Source organism: Pelophylax lessonae (assembly GCF_965119305.1).
Source record: "Pelophylax lessonae genome assembly, chromosome: 13".
In the NCBI taxonomy this organism is placed as follows: Eukaryota; Metazoa; Chordata; class Amphibia; order Anura; family Ranidae; genus Pelophylax; species Pelophylax lessonae.
In genome coordinates, this window is record NC_138780.1 from 4661834 (window position 1) to 4684828 (window position 22995).

General features: G+C 53.9%; 2 protein-coding genes across 2 annotated transcripts in view; one reads left to right on the forward strand and one right to left on the reverse strand.

Annotated features, from left to right (window-relative positions):
- TDRKH (tudor and KH domain containing) overlaps positions 1–17609 on the reverse strand; it is a gene marked incomplete at its 3' end in the record, with an annotated part of 31391 nt that extends 13782 nt beyond the window's left edge. The window contains exons 1-6 of the mRNA XM_082275789.1: positions 17520–17609; positions 8796–8925; positions 5958–6064; positions 4073–4262; positions 3065–3204; positions 884–1142 (exon numbers count right to left, since the gene is read on the reverse strand). Coding sequence (XP_082131915.1) covers positions 884–1142; positions 3065–3204; positions 4073–4262; positions 5958–6064; positions 8796–8907 — 808 coding nt within the window. The 5' untranslated portion in view covers positions 8908–8925; positions 17520–17609. The remainder of the gene's footprint in view (positions 1–883; positions 1143–3064; positions 3205–4072; positions 4263–5957; positions 6065–8795; positions 8926–17519) is intronic.
- Positions 17610–21889, forward strand: SLC39A1 (solute carrier family 39 member 1; the record flags this gene model as incomplete). Its single annotated transcript, XM_082275905.1, is given in 6 exon segments — positions 17610–17651; positions 17654–17680; positions 17683–17711; positions 20720–20910; positions 21011–21141; positions 21252–21889. Coding segments are annotated over 6 exon segments (1056 nt in total). The 3' UTR covers positions 21888–21889.
- Positions 21890–22995: the final 1106 nt, after the last annotated feature.

Below are 22995 nucleotides of genomic sequence, written 5' to 3' on the forward strand. Positions count from 1 at the left end.
CTATCGCAATAATCGCAGGGATATTTCACATGTGTGGTTTCAACGCCGTTTACATATGTGGGCGCGACGTACGTATGCGATTGCATGCGGGGACAGAGGCGCTTTAAATTTTTTTTTTTTTATTATTTTATTTATTTTTACACTTTCCTTCACATTTTTTTTTTTTTTAATTTTGATCATTTTTATTATGCAAGCATCCCTTGTAATAAGAACAGGGCTTGATAGGGCCCCTTTATGGAGACATGTGGGGTCTATGAGACCCCACATTTCTCTTCTATGCTGGAAAGACTGATAAAAAAAACAACCACAACACACACATCATAAGGTTGAACTGGATGGACTGATGTCTTTTTTTCAACCTCACAAACTATGTAACTATGTATATAGTTCAAAAGCCACATAGTGCATTGTGGTTTGAAGAAATCTCTAAGAAATCTGCACACGTCGGAACGTGACGTCATAACGTTGTGCCCAGCCTCCGAAGGTCATAGAGACTGGGGGCTCGTCCGGGATCTGGTCCGCGGAATTCTCTAAGGTAAACTTCCGCTGCCGGCTGACTCATTCCCAGGCTTGCTGATTGCACGGGTGAGCCGGTAGAAGACGGTGGAAGGAGGAGGGGAGGGTGGGGAAAAAATGTTCCTTCCCGCCGCCTGTAAAAACAATCAAGTAGCTGAACAGCCACTACGATTGTTTTATGGTGCAGGGAATCAGAAAAAAATAAAATAAATAATAATAATAATATCTGAATGACGCCTGCAGCTGCACCCATCGCCCAGATATCTCCACTCAAAGTCCAGGATGTCATATATGACGTTCAGCGGGCGGGAAGTGGTTAAAGTGCGGAAACTTTTTGAAGAACCCTCATATATTTAGAGCACCTTACCTTCAAACTTGCAGATATAGTAGGTGGCGTTGGAGGCATTTTGGGACTCCGAGTCCTCGCCCTTTTTTTCCTCCGGAGAGTCAGCGGTGTGGAAGCTGTCCGGGGAGCCCGTACTCGGGGTGTCGCTCTCCTTGGCAGGGGGCGGCTTGTCTGTCTTCTTTACGGCAATTATAGTCTTCTTCTGTGACCGGAATTTGGAAGAAACTGCTGGATTTTTCCAGATGGAGGCGTCTTCTTCCACCACTTTCTGGATCAGGGACTGTCAGCGAGGACAAAGGAAAAAAAAACAAAAAAAAAAGAAAAAAAAAAAATGTTCCAATCAGATAACTTTGCTTTAAACCCCCTCATACCAGACACTTTCACCCCCCCCCCCCCTCCTGTCCAGGCTAATTTTATTTCAATGCATTTAAAAAACAATTGAAAAAACAACTACATTTTCCTTTTCCTGCCGAGGCCAATTTTCAGCTTTCAACGCTGTTGCACTTTGAATGACAATTCCGCGGTCATCCAACACTGAAACCATGTGACATTTTTATCATTTTTCACACAAATAGACATTTCTTTTGGTGGTATTTAATCACCACTAGGTTTTTTTTTGTTTTTTTTAGCAAAACACCACCACAAAGTTTGAAAAAAAAAAAAAAAAACACAAAGTCCCCCCACCGTCTCTCACAGCCCCCCCTACTCAGTCCCCCACCATCTCTCTCATCCCCAGTCTCTCACAGCCTCCCCCCACCGTCTCTCACAGCCACCCCCCCACTCAGTCCCCCACCATCTCTCTCATCCCCAGTCTCTCACAGCCTCCCTCCCCACTCAGTCCCCCCACCGCCTCTCACAGCCCCCCCCCACTCAGTCCCCCACCATCTCTCTCATCCCCAGTCTCTCACAGCCTCCCCCCCTACTCAGTCCCCCACCGTCTCTCACAGCGCCCCCCACCGTCTCTCACAGCGCCCCCCTACTCTGTCCCCCACCGTCTCTCACAGCGCCCCCCTACTCTGTCCCCCACCGTCTCTCACAGCGCCCCCTCCTACTCAGTCCCCCACCGTCTCTCACAGCGCCCCCTCCTACTCAGTCCCCCACCGTCTCTTACAGTACCCCCCCCTACTCAGTCCCCCACCGTCTCTCACAGCGCCCCCCCCAACTCAGTCCCCCACCGTCTCTCATCCCCCGTCTCACAGCCCCCCCCCCCAACTCCACTACCCACCATCTCTCACAGCCCCCCCCCACTCAGTCCCCCATCGTCTCTCTTATCCACTCTCTCTCACAGCCCCCCCCCACCTACTCAGTCCCCCACCGTCTCTCTCATCCCCCACCGTCTCACAGCCCCCCCCCCCCCCACCGTCTTTCTTGTCCCTGGTCTCTCACAGCCCCCCCTTACTTAGTCCCCCCCCCCCTCACGCAGTCCCCCCCCCCCTCTCTCTCTCTCTCTCAGCCCCACTGTTTCTCTCACCCCAATGTCTCTCCCAGCTCCTCTCTCACCCCAATGTGTCTTTCAATCCCCTATTGATGGGTGGAGTCAGAGGCAGAGCCGGGGGGGGGGGGGGATAAGGTTTCACCTAGGGTGACAAAACTCCTTGTACCAGCCTTGACTGTGACCAATCACAGCTAGCAACACAATTGTATACAATGAATGGCATGAAAGAAAGCCATCCATTGTGTACAACTGATTGGTCACAGCGCTTACATGGTACCAGCAGTAGGCCGGAAAACCAATCAGTCATCCGCTGTCGCGCCAGAGCGTCATATGACATCCTCCCAGAACAATCGGGAAAGTCGTTTTACAATGGCGCGGGTGGGTAGCAGTAAAGAAATACCTTTGGAGGCCCAGTGGCATCACTGGGTCTTTCTGCTCTGCTGGCCTTTGCTCCACAGTAAAAGCCAATGTTGAGTGTGGAGGGAAGGGGGGGGGGGGTCACAGCACCCTGCCCTGAGCATTATATGAAAGAACACACGCCTGGCATCCCTTTTGATGTGCATGATTCTTCCTGCCGGCCGGTGCAGCTTTAGCTGTGCCACCTGTTGATCATTTGCTTGATTACACTCTGGTAGAGTGATCAGCAGATTGCACAGCTAAAGTCGGCATCCACCAAGTGGCCAGCAGGGAGAAGCATAGATGTTGAAATGGATGCCAGTAAGGTTCCTTCATAAAGCATGAGTTCAGCTTTAAATCAACCCAAGTACCTTGGCAGCCTCCACTTGCTTCAGTGATCCGGTTATGGTGATGCCCCTCGCTAGTTCCAAGCAGTTGTCTGGCTGGCGCTCACACTGGATATTGGCTCCGGAGGTTTCACACATCTCCCGAATCCTCTGTCCTCTTTTTCCTAAAACCAATGGGACGGGAATGGGTCACAGCACAGTCATTACTACATTGTTTATCAGTATGGAGTCCTAATGACCCCCATGAATCATCTGATTTGGCTGCGATATTTTCCAAGTAATGACTAATAAATCCCAGCAAAGCAAAGTTCCCATACAAAAGACACTCCCCTTATCCCCAGCCGGAGGAAGGAGGTCCCAATTCCTCTTTATATCACTAGAGGGGTCACCAGCAGGAGGAAGGAGGTCCTGATTCCTCTATATAGATCTTTATATCACTAGAGGGGTCACCAGCAGGAGGATGGAGGTCCTGATTCCTCTATATAGATCTTTATATCACTAGAGGGGTCCCCAGCAGGAGGAAGGAGGTCCTGATTCCACTATATAGATCTTTATATCACTAGAGGGGTCCCCAGCAGGAGGAAGGAGGTCCTGATTCCTCTATATACCGTAGATCTTTATATCACTAGAGGAGTCATCTGCAGGAGGTCCTTTTTCCTCTATATAGATCATTATATCACTATAGGAATCACCGGCAGGAGGATGGAAGGTCCTGATTCCTCTATATAGATCTTTATATCTCTAGAGGGGTCACCAGCAGGAGGAAGGAGGTCCTGATTCCTCTATATAGATCTTTATATCACTAGAGGGGTCCCCAGCAGGAGGAAGGAGGTCCTGATTCCTCTATATAGATCTTTAGTTAGACCTCATTTAGACTATGGTTGGGCCCTCAAGCTCTATAATGAGCAGAAACAATGTCTTGTTGGTTGGACATTCAGCTTCCTGTTCAGTACAGATGAAGGAACCCAGGAGTCCCTGATAAAAGCCCCTCCCCCACACGTACTTCCCCCATCGGGGCTCCTGGAAACGTACCGATAATCTGGTACACGGATCTGGCCGGTAGGTGCAGCTCCACCTCTATAACGGCATCCTGTAAGATTCCTGGGAGCAGCTCCTGGGCCTTGCGCACCTGGGCGGGGCTCCCTCTGATCGTCAGCTCCTGGCGTCCATCAGAATCCATGACTTGGCTCAACTCAATACGAGCGGACGTCCGTTTCGAGAGCTGTGCGGGAAGAAAGACGGGAGTACGGGGGTGAGGTCAGATCTAAAAGCTGCAAGTACAATCACACTTTAGAGCCAATTCTCACCTGCGCCTGTCCAGTAGGTACTGAAGGGCCACTACACTGCACCTCCTGAAATCCTATAAAATGAGGGGGAGGGGGGCGGCTGTCTTTTTTTAGAGGAACATGATTAGCCTCAGTTTGGCAAGAAGTTATACTGCACCACCAAGCACTTTGGATGTGAGGCACCCTATTCAAGAAAGTCTGCACAGCGTTATTTGGAAAAACATATGTCTGGCATCCTTTTAGACATACATGACCAAGAAACCGATCAGCAGATTGCACAGCTAAAGTCCACAGCACCCATAGGCCAGCAGAGAGGAGCATGCATGTCTAAAGGGATGCCAGAAATGTGTTCTTGCCACGGCTGATACTGCCGGTGGGTTCTTCTTCCGGCTGGTACTGCCGGTGGGTTCCTCATCCGGCTGGTACTGCCGGTGGGTTCCTCATCCGGCTGGTACTGCCGGTGGGTTCCTCATCCGGCTGGTACTGCCGGTGGGTTCCTCATCCGGCTGGTACTGCCAGTGGGTTCCTCATCCGGCTGGTACTGCCAGTGGGTTCCTCATCCGGCTGGTACTGCCAGTGGGTTCCTCATCCGGCTGGTACTGCCAGTGGGTTCCTCATCCGGCTGGTACTGCCAGTGGGTTCCTCATCCGGCTGGTACTGCCAGTGGGTTCCTCATCCGGCTGGTACTGCCAGTGGGTTCCTCATCCGGCTGGTACTGCCAGTGGGTTCCTCATCCGGCTGGTACTGCCAGTGGGTTCCTCATCCGGCTGGTACTGCCAGTGGGTTCCTCATCCGGCTGGTACTGCCAGTGGGTTCCTCATCCGGCTGGTACTGCCAGTGGGTTCCTCATCCGGCTGGTACTGCCAGTGGGTTCCTCATCCGGCTGGTACTGCCAGTGGGTTCCTCATCCGGCTGGTACTGCCAGTGGGTTCCTCATCCGGCTGGTACTGCCAGTGGGTTCCTCATCCGGCTGGTACTGCCAGTGGGTTCTTCCGGCTGGTACTGCCAGTGGGTTCTTCCGGCTGGTACTGCCAGTGGGTTCTTCCGGCTGGTACTGCCAGTGGGTTCTTCCGGCTGGTACTGCCAGTGGGTTCTTCCGGCTGGTACTGCCAGTGGGTTCTTCCGGCTGGTACTGCCAGTGGGTTCTTCCGGCTGGTACTGCCAGTGGGTTCTTCCGGCTGGTACTGCCGGTGGGTTCTTCCGGGTGGTACTGCCGGTGGGTTCTTTCGGCTGGTACTGCCGGTGGGTTCTTTCGGCTGGTACTGCCGGTGGGTTCTTTCGGCTGGTACTGCCGGTGGGTTCTGCTGGTCGGTACTTACTGCTGGCAGGAAATGCTGGTGGAGAGTGTGAGGAGCGGCGCTGGAGGAAGCATGCAGAGCGGATGCTTCCTGAATCTCTCCACTCACAGGCGGAGTGCATTTGATATCACTCCGCCTGTATGGCCACTGGGTGCCCTCCCCTGCTAGCCACTGGAGGAGGGGAACCAAGAAAATAAATTCTAGGATTTCATACACTAAAAGAAATCCCACCCAGCAAGAAAAGCTCTCCGATCACACACAGAAATTTCACATTACCATTTCGTAGTTTAGCGCCCCCCACTGAAAAGGGGGAGGAGGTGGAAGAGACCTCACCTGACTAATGACATCATCCCCTCCAGCCGAGAGCTGCTTCAAAGTGTGTTGCGATATCTTCATACGAAGTTCATCTCCGTCCTCTGCGATCTCCGGAGACTCCGACGCTGTGGGAGGAGACAAGGACACGGAGGTTTAGTAGGGCAGGGGGGGCCCCTGGGGGCACATTTGGAAATCTCTGGGAAGGCAAAAGAGTTTATATCACCCAAATTTACCAATCAGTAAAAGGGTGCAACCATGCGCAAGCAACCACTGCACTATGTAATGGCATGTTGTGTACACTCAGCAGTCGGGAGTAGAGTGACGTATGAGGACAAACAAACTTATACACAATACCAGACTGGTTCTCTTCAAATTCTAAATTCAATACCCCTATTGCCCCTTCCGCCCCTCCTCCACGTACGGCTCTCTTCCTACACCCCATAACTTCCTACCCTTCCTCATATACTGTACATATCGCTCACTTCCTACCCCCATTACCCCCTTCCCATCTCTCCTATACATAGTGCCCGCTTCCTACCCCATTACCCCCCTCCCATCTCTCCTATACATAGTGCCCACTTCCTACCCCATATTACCCCCCTTCCCATCTCTCCTATACAAAGTGCACACTTCCTACCCCCTATTACCTTCTTCCCATCGCTCCTATACATAGTGCCCGCTTCCTACCCCCATTACCCCCTTCCCATCTCTCCTATACATAGTGCCCGCTTCCTACCCCATTACCCCCCTCCCATCACTCCTATACATAGTGCCCACTTCCTACCCCATATTACCCCCTTCCCATCTCTCCTATACACAGTGCACACTTTCTACCCCCCATTACCCCCTTCCCATCTCTCCTATACATAGTACCCACTTCCTACCCCATATTACCCCCTTCCCATCTCTCCTATACATAGTGCCCGCTTCCTACCCCATTACCCCCCTCCCATCACTCCTATACATAGTGCCCACTTCCTACCCCATATTACCCCCTTCCCATCTCTCCTATACACAGTGCACACTTTCTACCCCCTATTACCCCCTTCCCATCTCTCCTATACATAGTACCCATTTCCTACCCCATATTACCCCCTTCCCATCTCTCCTATACATAGTGCCCGCTTCCTACCCCTTTACCCCCCTCCCATCACTCCTATACATAGTGCCCACTTCCTACCCCATATTACCCCCTTCCCATCTCTCCTATACATAGTGCCTGCTTCCTACCTCCTTCCCATCGCTCCTATACATAGTGCCCGCTTCCTACCCCATATTACCCCCTTCCCATCTCTCCCATACATAGTGCCTGCTTCCTACCCCATATTACCCCCTTCCCATCTCTCCTATACATAGTGCCCGCTTCCTACCCCATATTACCCCCTACCAATCTCTCCTATACATAGTGCCCACTTCCTACCCTCTTCCCATCTCTCCTATACATAGTGCCCACTTCCTACCCCCTATTACCTCGTTCCCATCTCTCCTATACATAGTGCCCGCTTCCTACCCCATATTACCCCCTTCCCATCTCTCCTATACATAGTGCCCGCTTCCTACCCCATATTACCCCCTTCCCATCTCTCCTATACATAGTGCCCACTTCCTACCCCATATTACCCCCTTCCCATCTCTCCTATACACAGTGCACACTTCCTACCCCCTATTACCCCCTTCCCATCTTTCCTATACATAGTGCCTGCTTCCTACCCCCTTCCCATCTCTCCTATACATAGTGCCCACTTCCTACCCCTTATTACCTCCTTCCCATCGCTCCTATACATAGTGCCCACTTCCTACCCCCTTCCCATCGCTCCTATACATAGTGCCCACTTCCTACCCCCTATTACCCCCTTCCCATCTCTCCTATACACAGTGCACACTTCCTACCCCCTATTACCCCCTTCCCATCTCTCCTATACATAGTGCCTGCTTCCTACCCCCTTCCCATCTCTCCTATACATAGTGCCCACTTCCTACCCCCTATTACCTCCTTCCCATCACTCCTATACATAGTGCCCACTTCCTACCCCCTATTACCCCCTTCCCATCGCTCCAATACATAGTGCCCACTTCCTACCCCCTATTACCCCCCTTCCCATCTCTCCTATACATAGTGCCTGCATCCTACCCTCTTCCCATCTCTCCTATACATAGTGCCCACTTCCTACCCCCTATTACCCCCTTCCCATCTCTCCTATACATAGTGCCCACTTCCTACACCCTATTACCCCCTTCCCATCTCTCCTATACATAGTGCCTGCTTCCTACCCTCTTCCCATCTCTCCTATTCATAATGCCCGCTTCCTACCCCCTATTACCCCCTTCCCATCTCGCCTATACATAGTGCACACTTCCTAACCCATATTACCCCCTTCCCATCCCTCCTATACATAGTGCCCGCTTCCTACCCCCTATTACCTCCATCCAATATTTCCTATACATAGTGTCCACTTCCTACCCCCTTCCCATCTCTCCTACACATAGTGCCCACTTACTACCCCCCATTAGCCCCTTCCCATCTCTGCCATACGTAGTGCCCACTTCCTACCCCCTATTACCCCCTTCCCATCGCCCCTTTACATAGTGCACACTTCATACCTCCCATTATCTCCTTCCCATCCCCCATTACTTTCTCCAGCCATCCTTATCTCCGTTACACCCTCTTCCCTACACACAATAGCGGCTTCCTACCCCAGTTACCCCTTTCCATCCCTCCTACCCCCCATCCTATACATAGTGCCCTCTTCCTACCCTTATTTAACCCCACAAAGGATAGGTATGTGAGGGGGGGGGGGTGAATCTTATGATTTTTAGGACCAGTTTATGAAGGGTGAGTGTTCCCGGTGGTATTACCTTGCCTGCTGCGGTACTTGGCGTAGCAGACGCAGAGCACGGCGGCCCCCGCGGACACCCCGAGAGCCAGCGCCACCTTCTGTCTGGTGCTGAGATTGCTCCAGCCCACCATGGCGGTACCAATAGAGACCTGCGGATAAGGGGGGGAGCATTAGGAGCACAGCACAGGAGCCTGTGTAGAAGAAGAGCCCCCCAGAACCCGCGTCACAGGCCGAGCCCAGCCACTGGTGTGCTTTACGACTGCTGAACATTCAGGGGCAAAGAGCATGCTGTATTACCCCAGGGTGGAGTCAGTAAAAATGTATCCCCCCCCCCCCCCAAGAGGGTCACGTGAACACCCCTCAGGATACATGGGGGGGTCCCCATACTAGGGTCACATGACAAACCCCTCAATATACATGGGGGTCCTATATCTAGGGTCACATGACAAACCCATCAATATACATGGGGGGGGTCCTATACTAGGGTCACAAGACAAACCCCTCAATTTACATGGGGGGGTCCTATACTAGGGTCACAAGACAAACCCCTCAATTTACATGGGGGGGGTCCTATACTAGGGTCACAAGACAAACCCATCAATATACATGGGGGGTCCTATACTAGGGTCACATGACAAACCCATTAATATACATGGGGGGTCCTATACTAGGGTCACATGACAAACCCCTCAATATACATGGGGGGTCTTATACTAGGGTCACATGACAAACCCCTCAATATACAGGGGGGGTCCTATACTAGGGTCACAAGACAAACCCATCAATATACATGGGGGGGTCCTATACTAGGGTCACATGACAAACCCCTCAATATAAATGGGGGGTCCTATACTAGGGTCACATGACAAACCCATCAATATACATGGGGGGGTCCTATACTAGGGTCACATGACAAACCCCTCAATATACATGGGGGGTCCTATACTAGGGTCACAAGACAAACCCATCAATATACATGGGGGGGTCCTATACTAGGGTCACATGACAAACCCATCAATATACATGGGGGGGTCCTATACTAGGGTCACATGACAAACCCCTCAATATAAATGGGGGGTCCTATACTAGGGTCACATGACAAACCCATCAATATACATGGGGGGGTCCTATACTAGGGTCACATGTCAAACCCCTCAATATAAATGGGGGGTCCTATACTAGGGTCACATGACAAACCCCTCAATATACATGGGGGGGTCCTATACTTGGGTCACATGACAAACCCATCAATATACATGGGGGGGTCCTATACTTGGGTCACATGACAAACCCCTCAATAAACATGGGGGGTCCTATACTAGGGTCACAAGACAAACCCCTCAATATACATGGGGGGGGGGGTGTCCTATACTAGGGTCACAAGTCAAACCCCTCAATTTACATGGGGGGGGTCCTATACTAGGGTCACAAGACAAACCCCTCAATTTACATGGGGGGGGTCCTATACTAGGGTCACAAGACAAACCCCTCAATTTACATGGGGGGGTCTTATACTAGGGTCACATGACAAACCCCTCAATATACATGGGGGGGGGTCCTATACTAGGGTCACATGACAAACCCATCAATATACATGGGGGGGGGTCCTATACTAGGGTCACATGACAAACCCATCAATATAATTAGGGGGGGTCCTATACTAGGGTCACATGACAAACCCCTCAATAGACATGGGGGGGTCCTATACTAGGGTCACATGACAAACCCCTCAATACACATGGGGGGGTCCTATACTAGGGTCACATGACAAACACATCAATATACATGGGGGGTCCTATACTAGGGTCACAAGACAAACCCATCAATATACATGGGGGGGTCCTATACTAGGGTCACATGACAAACCCATCAATATACATGGGGGGGTCCTATACTAGGGTCACATGACAAACCCCTCAATATAAATGGGGGGTCCTATACTAGGGTCACATGACAAACCCCTCAATATACATGGGGGGGTCCTATACTTGGGTCACATGACAAACCCATCAATATACATGGGGGGGGTCCTATACTAGGGTCACATGACAAACCCATCAATATACATGGGGGGGTCCTATACTAGGGTCACATGACAAACCCATCAATATAAATGGGGGGTCCTATACTAGGGTCACATGACAAACCCCTCAATATACATGGGGGGGTCCTATACTTGGGTCACATGACAAACCCATCAATATACATGGGGGGGTCCTATACTAGGGTCACATGACAAACCCATCAATATACATGGGGGGGGTCCTATACTAGGGTCACAAGACAAACCCCTCAATTTACATGGGGGGGTCCTATACTAGGGTCACATGACAAACCCCTCAATATAAATGGGGGGTCCTATACTAGGGTCACAAGAAAAACCCATCAATATACATGGGGGGTCCTATACTAGGGTCACATAACAAACCCATCAATATAAATGGGGGGGTCCTAAACTAGGGTCACATGACAAACCTATCAATATACATGGGGGGTCCTATACTAGGGTCACATAACAAACCCATCAATATAAATGGGGGGGTCCTAAACTAGGGTCACATGACAAAACTATCAATATAAATGGGGGGGGGGGTCCTATACTAGGGTCGCATGACAAACCCATCAATATACATGGGGGGGTCTTATACTAGGGTCACATGACAAACCCATCGATATAAATATGGAGGGGTCCTATACTAGGGTCACATGACAAACCCCTCAATATACATGGGGGGGGTCCTATACTAGGGTCACAAGTCAAACCCCTCAATATACATGGGGGGGGGGTCCTATACTAGGGTCACAAGACAAACCCCTCAATTTACATGGGGGGGGGGTCCTATACTAGGGTCACAAGTCAAACCCATCAATATACATGGGGGGTCCTATACTAGGGTCACATGACAAACCCCTCAATATACATGGGGGGGGGGTCCTATACTAGGGTCACAAGTCAAACCCATCAATATACATGGGGGGTCCTATACTAGGGTCACAAGACAAACCCCTCAATTTACATGGGGGGGTCTTATACTAGGGTCACATGACAAACCCATCAATATACATGGGGGGTCTTATACTAGGGTCACATGACAAACCCCTCAATATACATGGGGGGGGGGGTCCTATACTAGGGTCACATGACAAACCCATCAATATACATGGGGGGGGGGGTCCTATACTAGGGTCACATGACAAACCCCTCAATATACATGGGGGGGGGGGGGGTCCTATACTAGGGTCACATGACAAACCCCTCAATATAATTAGGGGGTTGTATATGTAGACGGTCAGTCTGAGAGGCGATGTCTTCTGCTGTCATCTGTATAGCGGTGGAGTGTTCACACTTCTAGGAATTTGTATTCCGCTATGTTTTGGGTTTGTTGTTTGTTGAATTAATTATGATAATGTTGCAGTCTCATTCCCCTGTGTCTGTCCAGATGGCCAGGTATGTTATCTATGTTCTGTATACAATACATTTGCATGATGTAATCAGGGATATATATTGGAAGTGAGTTGGTGAATAAAGTGTCATTTGTTTTACCCTTCATTGAGCCTAGGCTGATGTTTGAGGGGGGAATTGAGGCGGAGGTCACTGCATCATGTTAGATTCTGGAGACCCAGGACAGAAATACTTGGTCCACGTATTGGGGATCTGTTACAACAAGACAAACCCATCAAACCCCCCCCCCTCAGTACACATGTGGGGTCCTATACTAGGGTCACATAACCCCCCCAAAAGTATACATGGGGGGTTCTATACTAGGGTCACATTACCCCCCTTCAGTATACATGGGGGGTCCTTTACTGGGGTCACATGACCCCCCCCTCAGTATATATGGGGGGGGGGTCCTATACTAGGGTCACATTACCCCCCTCAGTACACATGGGGGGTCCTATACTAGGGTCACATTACCCCCCCTCAGTATATATGGAGGGGTCCTATACTAGGGTCACATGACCCCCCCTCAGTATACATGGGGGTCCTATACTAAGTCACATTACCCCCCTCAGTACACATGGGGGGGGTCCTATACTAGGGTCACATTACCCCCCTCAGTATATATGGAGGGGTCCTATACTAGGGTCACATGACCCCCCCTCAGTATACATGGGGGTCCTATACTAGGGTCACATTACCCCCCTCAGTACACATGGGGGGTCCTATACTAGGGTCACATTACCCCCCCTCAGTATATATGGAGGGGTCCTATACTAGGGTCACATGACCCCCCCTCAGTACACATGGGGGTCCTATAACTAAGTCACATTACCCCCCTCAGTACACATGGGGGGGGTCCTATACTAGGGTCACATTACCCCCCCTCAGTATACATGGGGGGTCCTATACTAGGGTCACATAACCCCCCCCCCTAAGTATACATGGGGGGTTCTATACTAGGGTCACATTACCCCCCTTCAGTATACATGGGCGGTCCTTTACTGGGGTCACATGACCCCCCCCCCCTCAGTATATATGGGGGGGGTCCTATACTAGGGTCACATTACCCCCCTCAGTACACATGGGGGGTCCTATACTAGGGTCACATTACCCCCCCTCAGTATATATGGGGGGGGGTCCTATACTAGGGTCACATTACCCCCCTCAGTACACATGGGGGGTCCTATACTAGGGTCACATTACCCCCCCTCAGTATATATGGGGGGGGGGTCCTATACTAGGGTCACATTACCCCCCTCAGTACACATGGGGGGTCCTATACTAGGGTCACATTACCCCCCCTCAGTATATATGGAGGGGTCCTATACTAGGGTCACATGACCCCCCCTCAGTATACATGGGGGTCCTATACTAAGTCACATTACCCCCCTCAGTACACATGGGGGGGGGTCCTATACTAGGGTCACATTACCCCCCCTCAGTATATATGGAGGGGTCCTATACTAGGGTCACATGACCCCCCCTCAGTATACATGGGGGTCCTATACTAGGGTCACATTACCCCCCTCAGTACACATGGGGGGTCCTATACTAGGGTCACATTACCCCCCCTCAGTATATATGGAGGGGTCCTATACTAGGGTCACATGACCCCCCCCCTCAGTATACATGGGGGTCCTATACTAGGGTCACATTACCCCCCTCAGTACACATGGGGGGTCCAATACTAGGGTCACATTACCCCCCCTCAGTATACATGGGGGGTCCTATACTAGGGTCACATGACCCCCCCTCAGTACACATGGGGGTCCTATACTAAGTCACATTACCCCCCTCAGTACACATGGGGGGGTCCTATACTAGGGTCACATTACCCCCCCTCAGTATACATGGGGGGTCCTATACTAGGGTCACATAACCCCCCCCTAAGTATACATGGGGGGTTCTATACTAGGGTCACATTACCCCCCTTCAGTATATATGGAGGGGTCCTATACTAGGGTCACATGACCCCCCCTCAGTACACATGGGGGTCCTATACTAAGTCACATTACCCCCCTCAGTACACATGGGGGGGGTCCTATACTAGGGTCACATTACCCCCCCTCAGTATACATGGGGGGTTCTATATTAGGGTCACATGACCCCCCTTCAGTATACATGGGCGGTCCTTTACTGGGGTCACATGACCCCCCCCCCTCAGTATATATGGGGGGGGTCCTATACTAGGGTCACATTACCCCCCTCAGTACACATGGGGGGTCCTATACTAGGGTCACATTACCCCCCCTCAGTATATATGGAGGGGTCCTATACTAGGGTCACATGACCCCCCCTCAGTATACATGGGGGTCCTATACTAAGTCACATTACCCCCCTCAGTACACATGGGGGGGTCCTATACTAGGGTCACATTACCCCCCCTCAGTATATATGGAGGGGTCCTATACTAGGGTCACATGACCCCCCCTCAGTATACATGGGGGTCCTATACTAGGGTCACATTACCCCCCTCAGTACACATGGGGGGTCCAATACTAGGGTCACATTACCCCCCCTCAGTATACATGGGGGGTCCTATACTAGGGTCACATGACCCCCCCTCAGTACACATGGGGGTCCTATACTAAGTCACATTACCCCCCTCAGTACACATGGGGGGGTCCTATACTAGGGTCACATTACCCCCCCTCAGTATACATGGGGGGTCCTATACTAGGGTCACATAACCCCCCCTAAGTATACATGGGGGGTTCTATACTAGGGTCACATTACCCCCCTTCAGTATACATGGGCGGTCCTTTACTGGGGTCACATGACCCCCCCCCTCAGTATATATGGGGGGGATCCTATACTAGGGTCACATTACCCCCCTCAGTACACATGGGGGGTCCTATACTAGGGTCACATTACCCCCCCTCAGTATATATGGAGGGGTCCTATACTAGGGTCACATGACCCCCCCTCAGTATACATGGGGGTCCTATACTAGGGTCACATTACCCCCCTCAGTACACATGGGGGGTCCTACACTAGGGTCACATTACCCCCCCTCAGTATATATGGAGGGGTCCTATACTAGGGTCACATGACCCCCCCTCAGTACACATGGGGGTCCTATACTAAGTCACATTACCCCCCTCAGTACACATGGGGGGGTCCTATACTAGGGTCACATTACCCCCCCTCAGTATACATGGGGGGTCCTATACTAGGGTCACATAACCCCCCCCTAAGTATACATGGGGGGTTCTATACTAGGGTCACATTACCCCCCTTCAGTATACATGGGCGGTCCTTTACTGGGGTCACATGACCCCCCCCCTCAGTATATATGGGGGGGTCCTATACTAGGGTCACATTACCCCCCTCAGTACACATGGGGGGTCCTATACTAGGGTCACATTACCCCCCTTCAGTATACATGGGCGGTCCTTTACTGGGGTCACATGACCCCCCCCCCTCAGTATATATGGGGGGGGTCCTATACTAGGGTCACATTACCCCCCTTAGTACACATGGGGGGTTCTATACTAGGGTCACATTACCCCCCCTCAGTATATATGGAGGGGTCCTATACTAGGGTCACATGACCCCCCCTCAGTATACATGGGGGTCCTATACTAAGTCACATTACCCCCCTCAGTACACATGGGGGGGGGTCCTATACTAGGGTCACATGACCCCCCCTCAGTATATATGGAGGGGTCCTATACTAGGGTCACATGACCCCCCCCTCAGTATACATGGGGGTCCTATACTAGGGTCACATTACCCCCCTCAGTACACATGGGGGGTCCTATACTAGGGTCACATTACCCCCCCTCAGTATACATGGGGGGTCCTATACTAGGGTCACATGACCCCCCCTCAGTACACATGGGGGTCCTATACTAAGTCACATTACCCCCCTCAGTACACATGGGGGGGGTCCTATACTAGGGTCACATTACCCCCCCTCAGTATACATGGGGGGTCCTATACTAGGGTCACATAACCCCCCCCTAAGTATACATGGGGGGTTCTATACTAGGGTCACATTACCCCCCTACAGTATACATGGGCGGTCCTTTACTGGGGTCACATGACCCCCCCCCCCCTCAGTATATATGGGGGGGGGGGTCCTATACTAGGGTCACATGACCCCCCCTCAGTACACATGGGGGGTCCTATACTAGGGTCACATTACCCCCCCTCAGTATATATGGAGGGGTCCTATACTAGGGTCACATGACCCCCCCTCAGTATACATGGGGGTCCTATACTAAGTCACATTACCCCCCTCAGTACACATGGGGGGGGTCCTATACTAGGGTCACATTACCCCCCCTCAGTATACATGGGGGGTCCTATACTAGGGTCACATAACCCCCCCCTAAGTATACATGGGGGTCCTATACTAGGGTCACATTACCCCCCTTCAGTATACATGGGCGGTCCTTTACTGGGGTCACATGACCCCCCCCCTCAGTATATATGGGGGGGGTCCTATACTAGGGTCACATTACCCCCCTCAGTACACATGGGGGGTCCTATACTAGGGTCACATTACCCCCCTCAGTATACATGGGGGTCCTATACTAGGGTCACATTACCCCCCTCAGTACACATGGGGGGTCCTATACTAAGTCACATTACCCCCCCTTTAGTATATATGGAGGGGTCCTATACTAGGGTCACATTACCCCCCTCAGTACACATGGGGGGGGGTCCTATACTAGGGTCACATTACCCCCCCTCAGTATACATGGGGGGTCCTATACTAGGGTCACATTACCCCCCCTCAGTATACATGGGGGGTCCTATACTAGGGTCACATGACCCCCCCTCAGTATACATGGGGGGTCCTATACTAGGGTCACATGACCCCCCTCTCAGTATATATGGGGGGGGGGGTCCTATACTAGGGTCACATTACCCCCCTCAGTACACATGGGGGGTCCTATACTAGGGTCACATTACCCCCCTCAGTATATATGGGGGGGTCCTATACTAGGGTCACATGACCCCCCCCCAGTATACATGGGGGTTCTATACTAGGGTCACATGACCCCCCCCCCCAGTATACATGGGGGTCCTATACTAGGGTCACATTACCCCCCCCCCCAGTATACATGGGGGTCCTATACTAGGGTCACATTACCCCCCCCCCCAGTATACATGGGGGTCCTATACTAGGGTCACATTACCCCCCTCAGTACACATGGGGGGGGTCCTATACTAGGGTCACATGACCCCCCCCCCCCCCCAGTATACATGGGGGGGGCATATATTAGGGTCACTTGCCCCCCCCCCCCCCCCCCCGGGTAATACACCCTATGTGACCCGACAGTGACTCACCCGGCGGGACAGCTACAGGAGATAAAACCCAGCTGGGGATTCTCCCGGCTATTTAAAAGCTCCGCACCGCCCACTTCCGGGTGTACCAAGATGGCGGCCGCTCCGAGCATGCGCTCTTCGCAGAAGAGAGAACGGAGAAGCCAAAGAGAGAGTTGTGTGACTGTCTGGGCCGTCAGCAGTGAGCTGTCCGGGGTACGTACCGAGCATATTACCCCCCCCCCTCATACCACCCTCACATTATATTCCCCGACCACCACCACCACACCCACCTACCCGCGGTCGGTCCTGTATTTGCCCTGTGGCCGGGTATTGGTAGGTTTCTTAGTACTGACCCCTGGCGGCCATTTTTCCGGAGACCTGGGCTATGTGGGTGGAGTTCGGCTCCTAGTGGGCGGAGAGCATGTCACCATGGTTACTGTAATAGGACAGGCTGAGTGTTCACACTATTATCTCCCTGTCATCCTGTGAGGACCCCTCAAGGGGCTGTCCAGAGTCCTGCCTGAGAACAGACCCCTCCCCTCCGGTGCCTTCCAGTGTCCTGCCTGAGAACAGACCCCTCCCCCCCAGGGCCCTCCAGTGTCCTGCCTGAGAACAGAACCCTCCCCTCCGGTGCCTTCCAGTGTCCTGCCTGAGAACAGACCCCTCCCCCCCAGGGCCCTCCAGTGTCCTGCCTGAGAACAGAACCCTCCCCTCCGGTGCCTTCCAGTGTCCTGCCTGAGAACAGACCCCTCCCCCCAGGGCCCTCCAATGTCCTGCCTGAGAACAGACCCCTCCCCCCAGGGCCCTCCAGTGTCCTGCCGGAGAACAGACCCCTCCCCCCCAGGGCCCTCCAGTGTCCTGCCTGAGAACAGACCCCTCCCCCCAGGGCCCTCCAGTGTCCTGCCTGAGAACAGAACCCTCCCCTCCGGTGCCTTCCAGTGTCCTGCCTGAGAACAGACCCCTCCCCCCAGGGCCCTCCAATGTCCTGCCTGAGAACAGACCCCTCCCCCCAGGGCCCTCCAGTGTCCTGCCTGAGAACAGACCCCTCCCCCCCAGGGCCCTCCAGTGTCCTGCCTGAGAACAGACCCCTCCCCCCCAGGGCCCTCCAATGTCCTGCCTGAGAACAGACCCCTCCCCCCCAGGGCCCTCCAGTGTCCTGCCTGAGAACAGACCCCTCCCCCCCAGGGCCCTCCAGTGTCCTGCCTGAGAACAGACCCCTCCCCCCAGGGCCCTCCAATGTCCTGCCTGAGAACAGACCCCTCCCCCCCAGGACCGTCCAGTGTCCTGCCTGAGAACAGGCCCCCCCCCCCCAGGACCGTCCAGTGTCCTGCCTGAGAACAGACCCCTCCCCCCAGGACCGTCCAGTGTCCTGCCTGAGAACAGACCCCCCCCCCCCAGGACCGTCCAGTGTCCTGCCTGAGAACAGACCCCCCCCCCCAGGACCGTCCAGTGTCCTGCCTGAGAACAGACCCCTCCCCCCCAGGGCCGTCCAGTGTCCTGCCTGAGAACAGACCCCTCCCCCCCAGGGCCGTCCAGTGTCCTGCCTGAGAACAGACCCCTCCCCCCCAGGGCCGTCCAGTGTCCTGCCTGAGAACAGACCCCTCCCCCCCAGGGCCGTCCAGTGTCCTGCCTGAGAACAGACCCCTCCCCCCCAGGGCCCTCCAGTGTCCTGCCTGAGAACAGAGCCCTCCCCCCCAGGACCGTCCAGTGTCCTGCCTGAGAACAGACCCCTCCCCCCCAGGACCGTCCAGTGTCCTGCCTGAGCACAGACCCCTCCCCCCAGGGCCCTCCAGTGTCCTGCCTGAGAACAGACCCCTCCCCCCGGGGCCGTCCAGTGTCCTGCCTGAGAACAGACCCCTCCCCCCCGGGGCCGTCCAGTGTCCTGCCTGAGAACAGACCCCTCCCCCCCAGGGCCCTCCAGTGTCCTGCCTGAGAAAAGACCCCTCCCCCCCAGGACCGTCCAGTGTCCTGCCTGAGAACAGACCCCTCCCCCCCAGGACCGTCCAGTGTCCTGCCTGAGAACAGACCCCTCCCCCCCAGGACCGTCCAGTGTCCTGCCTGAGAACAGACCCCTCCCCCCCAGGACCGTCCAGTGTCCTGCCTGAGAACAGACCCCTCCCCCCCGGGCCGTCCTGTGTCCTGCCTGAGAACAGACCCCTCCCCTCCGGAGCCTTTCAGTGTCCTGCCTGAGAAAAGACCCCTCCCCCCAGGGCTGCCCAGTGTCCTGCCTGAGAACAGACCCCTCCCCCCCAGGACTGTCCAGTGTCCTGCCTGAGAACAGACCCCTCCCCCCAGGGCCGTCCTGTGTCCTGCCTGAGAACAGACCCCTCCCCTCCGGAGCCTTTCAGTGTCCTGCCTGAGAAAAGACCCCTCCCCCCAGGGCTGCCCAGTGTCCTGCCTGAGAACAGACCCCTCCCCCCCAGGGCTGTCCAATGTCCTGCCTGAGAACAGACCCCTCCCCCCAGGGCTGTCCAATGTTCTGCCTGAGAACAGACCCCTCCCCCACAGGGCCGTCCAGTGTCCTGCCTGAGAACAGACCCCTCCCCCACAGGGCCGTCCAGTGTCCTGCCTGAGAACAGACCCCTCCCCCCAGGGCTGTCCATTGTCCTGCCTCAGAACAGACCCCTCCCCCACAGGGCCGTCCAGTGTCCTGCCTCAGAACAGACCCCTCCCCTCCAGGGCCTTCCAGTGTCCTGCCTGAGAACCGCCACCTCTTCTACAGACTGTCCTCTTCATACCTCCTCCCCCTCCCCCATCCCTCTTACCCCCACACCAATGCATTCTGCTCTCTTCCTTTCCCATTTACTCCTCCCTTATCCCTCCTACTCTTGCCTATACATACCGCCCTCTTCCTACCCCAATTACCCCCCACCCCCATTCCTCCTACCTACTCCTTTACATAGTTCCCTCTTAATACCCCCCCCCCCCCCGTGCCTCCTGCTGCCTTCTACAGCCCTCTTTTTTTTACCCCTAAAAACCCCCCCACACACAGACCAGCCCTCTGCTTACCCCATACCTTTTGGCCCTCCCTCTCAATGCCCACTGCCCCCATCCAACCCCCTTCACCTCTCCTCCTTCTTCATGCATACTGCCCCCCCCAATGCCCTATTACCCCCCTCTCCCTCCCCCATACCCCTGTCTAGCTCCCAACCCCCCCTTCCCCCCACACCCTAGTGACTGTATACGGTGACATCTGATGCCCATTGTGTGTCTCTCCCCAGTGCTAGTGCCACCATGGAAGGAAACCTGGCCAGGCTGGTTTGGAGGCCGGGCCTGGAGGCCTCGCCTCCCTCCGTCGTCACCGACCTGGATGTGAAGATCGGCTCTCTGGTCACCTTACTCCTCCTGACCCTCATCAGCGGCCTGATCCCCCTCTTCCTACTGCGCCGCCAGGGGAGCACCGACATCCTGAGTAAGAAACAGGGCTGGGGCGGGAGGGCATGAGCAACCCCTATACCTGTCCCCAGGGCAGCCATGACCATCTCCTTCTAATCTCTCAACTATCTCTGCAGGTGGCCGTCGCACAGCGCTGAGCCTAATCAGCTGTTTTGCCGGCGGCGTCTTCCTGGCGACCTGCCTGCTGGACCTGCTGCCTGACTACCTCTCCGGCATCAATGAGGCGCTCGGCAAGTTAAATATAACGGTGAGTATGAAGCTCCAAGGTCCCTCCCCCCAACGGGGCGGCGCCTTATGGTTTAGCTTCCTGTATACAAGGTGGCCTAATCCAGATTTCTGGCTTCTTTTCCTCGGCAGCTCCAGTTCCCTCTTCAGGAGTTCATCTTGGCCATGGGGTTCTTCCTGGTTCTGGTGTTGGAGCAGATCGTGTTGAGCTACAAGGACCAGCCGGGCCTATCAGAAGAGACTCACTCCCTCCTGGCATCTGAGGCCCGCCACTTCGGCCCGGGTCAGCCGCACGTACACGTGGACGTCAACGCGCACTCTGCGGTGCGGGCGGTCACCCTGGTCATGTCGCTCTCCCTGCATTCGGTCCTGGAGGGTCTGGCGGTCGGCCTCCTGCGGGAGAGCGGGAAAGTGCTGGAGACTTGCCTGGCCCTCCTCATCCACAAGTGCATCATCTCCTTCAGCTTGACCTTGAAACTGGGACAGGGGCGCCTACGTCCTCGGGTCATCTTGGGCTGCCTTCTGCTCTTCTCCTTCATGACCCCTCTGGGCATCGCCATCGGGGTGGCCCTGACGGAGTCCTCCGACCCCTTGCACCAGCTGGCTCGCAGCGTCCTGGAGGGCATCGCCACCGGCACTTTCTTGTACATCACCTTCCTAGAGATCCTGCCTCATGAACTGAATTCCGGTGACCAGCGCATCGGCAAGGTTATGGTGATGCTGTGCGGCTTCTCGGTCATCACCGCCATCTTGTTTATCAAGATCTAGGATGGGTTATACACAGGACGCTTCCATCTTACCCTTCCTGATCGCTGATGGCAAAGATGGCTGAACGATGGTCATAGAAAAGGACCAACCCACGAGCAGACCTATAATGGCTCCGGACCTGAGCCAGCGCCACCTAAATTCTTGGGTCATTCTACGTTGCCTTCTGCTCTTCTTTTTTCACGACCCCTCTTGGGGTGGCCCTGATGAAGTCCTCTGACCCATTTCACCAGCTGATTCCCAATGTCCTGGAGGGCATCACCACCAACAGAGCCATGTACATAACTTTCCTGGAAATCCTGCTTCTCGAACATCGGCAAGCCAGCGCCACCTAAATCCTTGGGTCATTCTACGCTGCCTTCTGCTCTTCTTTTTCCTGACCCCCTCTTGGGGTGGCCCTGATGAAGTCCTCTGACCCATTTCACCAGCTGATTCCCAGTGTCCTGGAGGGCATCACCACCAACAGAGCCATGTACATCACTTTCCTGGAAATCCTGCTTCTCGAACATCGGCAAGGTCTTCGTGATGCTGTGGGGCTTCTCGATCATCACCGCCATCTAGGATAAGTTGTATACAGCACATTCCCATCTTACCCTTCCTGAACACTGAAGGCAAAGATGGCCGAACGATGGTCACAGAAAAGACTCCTGAGCGGACCCACCATGTCTCCTCATCCACAAATATATCTCCTTCAGCTTGACCTTGAAGATGAGCCAGCGCCACCTAAATCCTTGGGTCATTCTACGCTGCCTTCTGCTCTTCTTTTTTGTGCCCCCTCTTGGGGTGGCCCTGATGAAGTCCTCTGATCCATTTCACCAGCTGATTCCCAATGTCCTGGAGGGCATCACTACCAACAGAGCCATGTACATCACTTTCCTGGAAATCCTGCTTCTCGAACATCGGCAAGCCAGCGCCACCTAAATCCTTGGGTCATTCTACGCTGCCTTCCACTCTTCTTTTTCGTGACCCCTCTTGGGGTGGCCCTGATGAAGTCCTCTGACCCATTTCACCAGCTGATTCCCAATGTCCTGGAGGGCATCACCACCAACAGAGCCATGTACATCACTTTCCTGGAAATCCTGCTTCTCGAACATCGGCTAGGTCAAAGTGA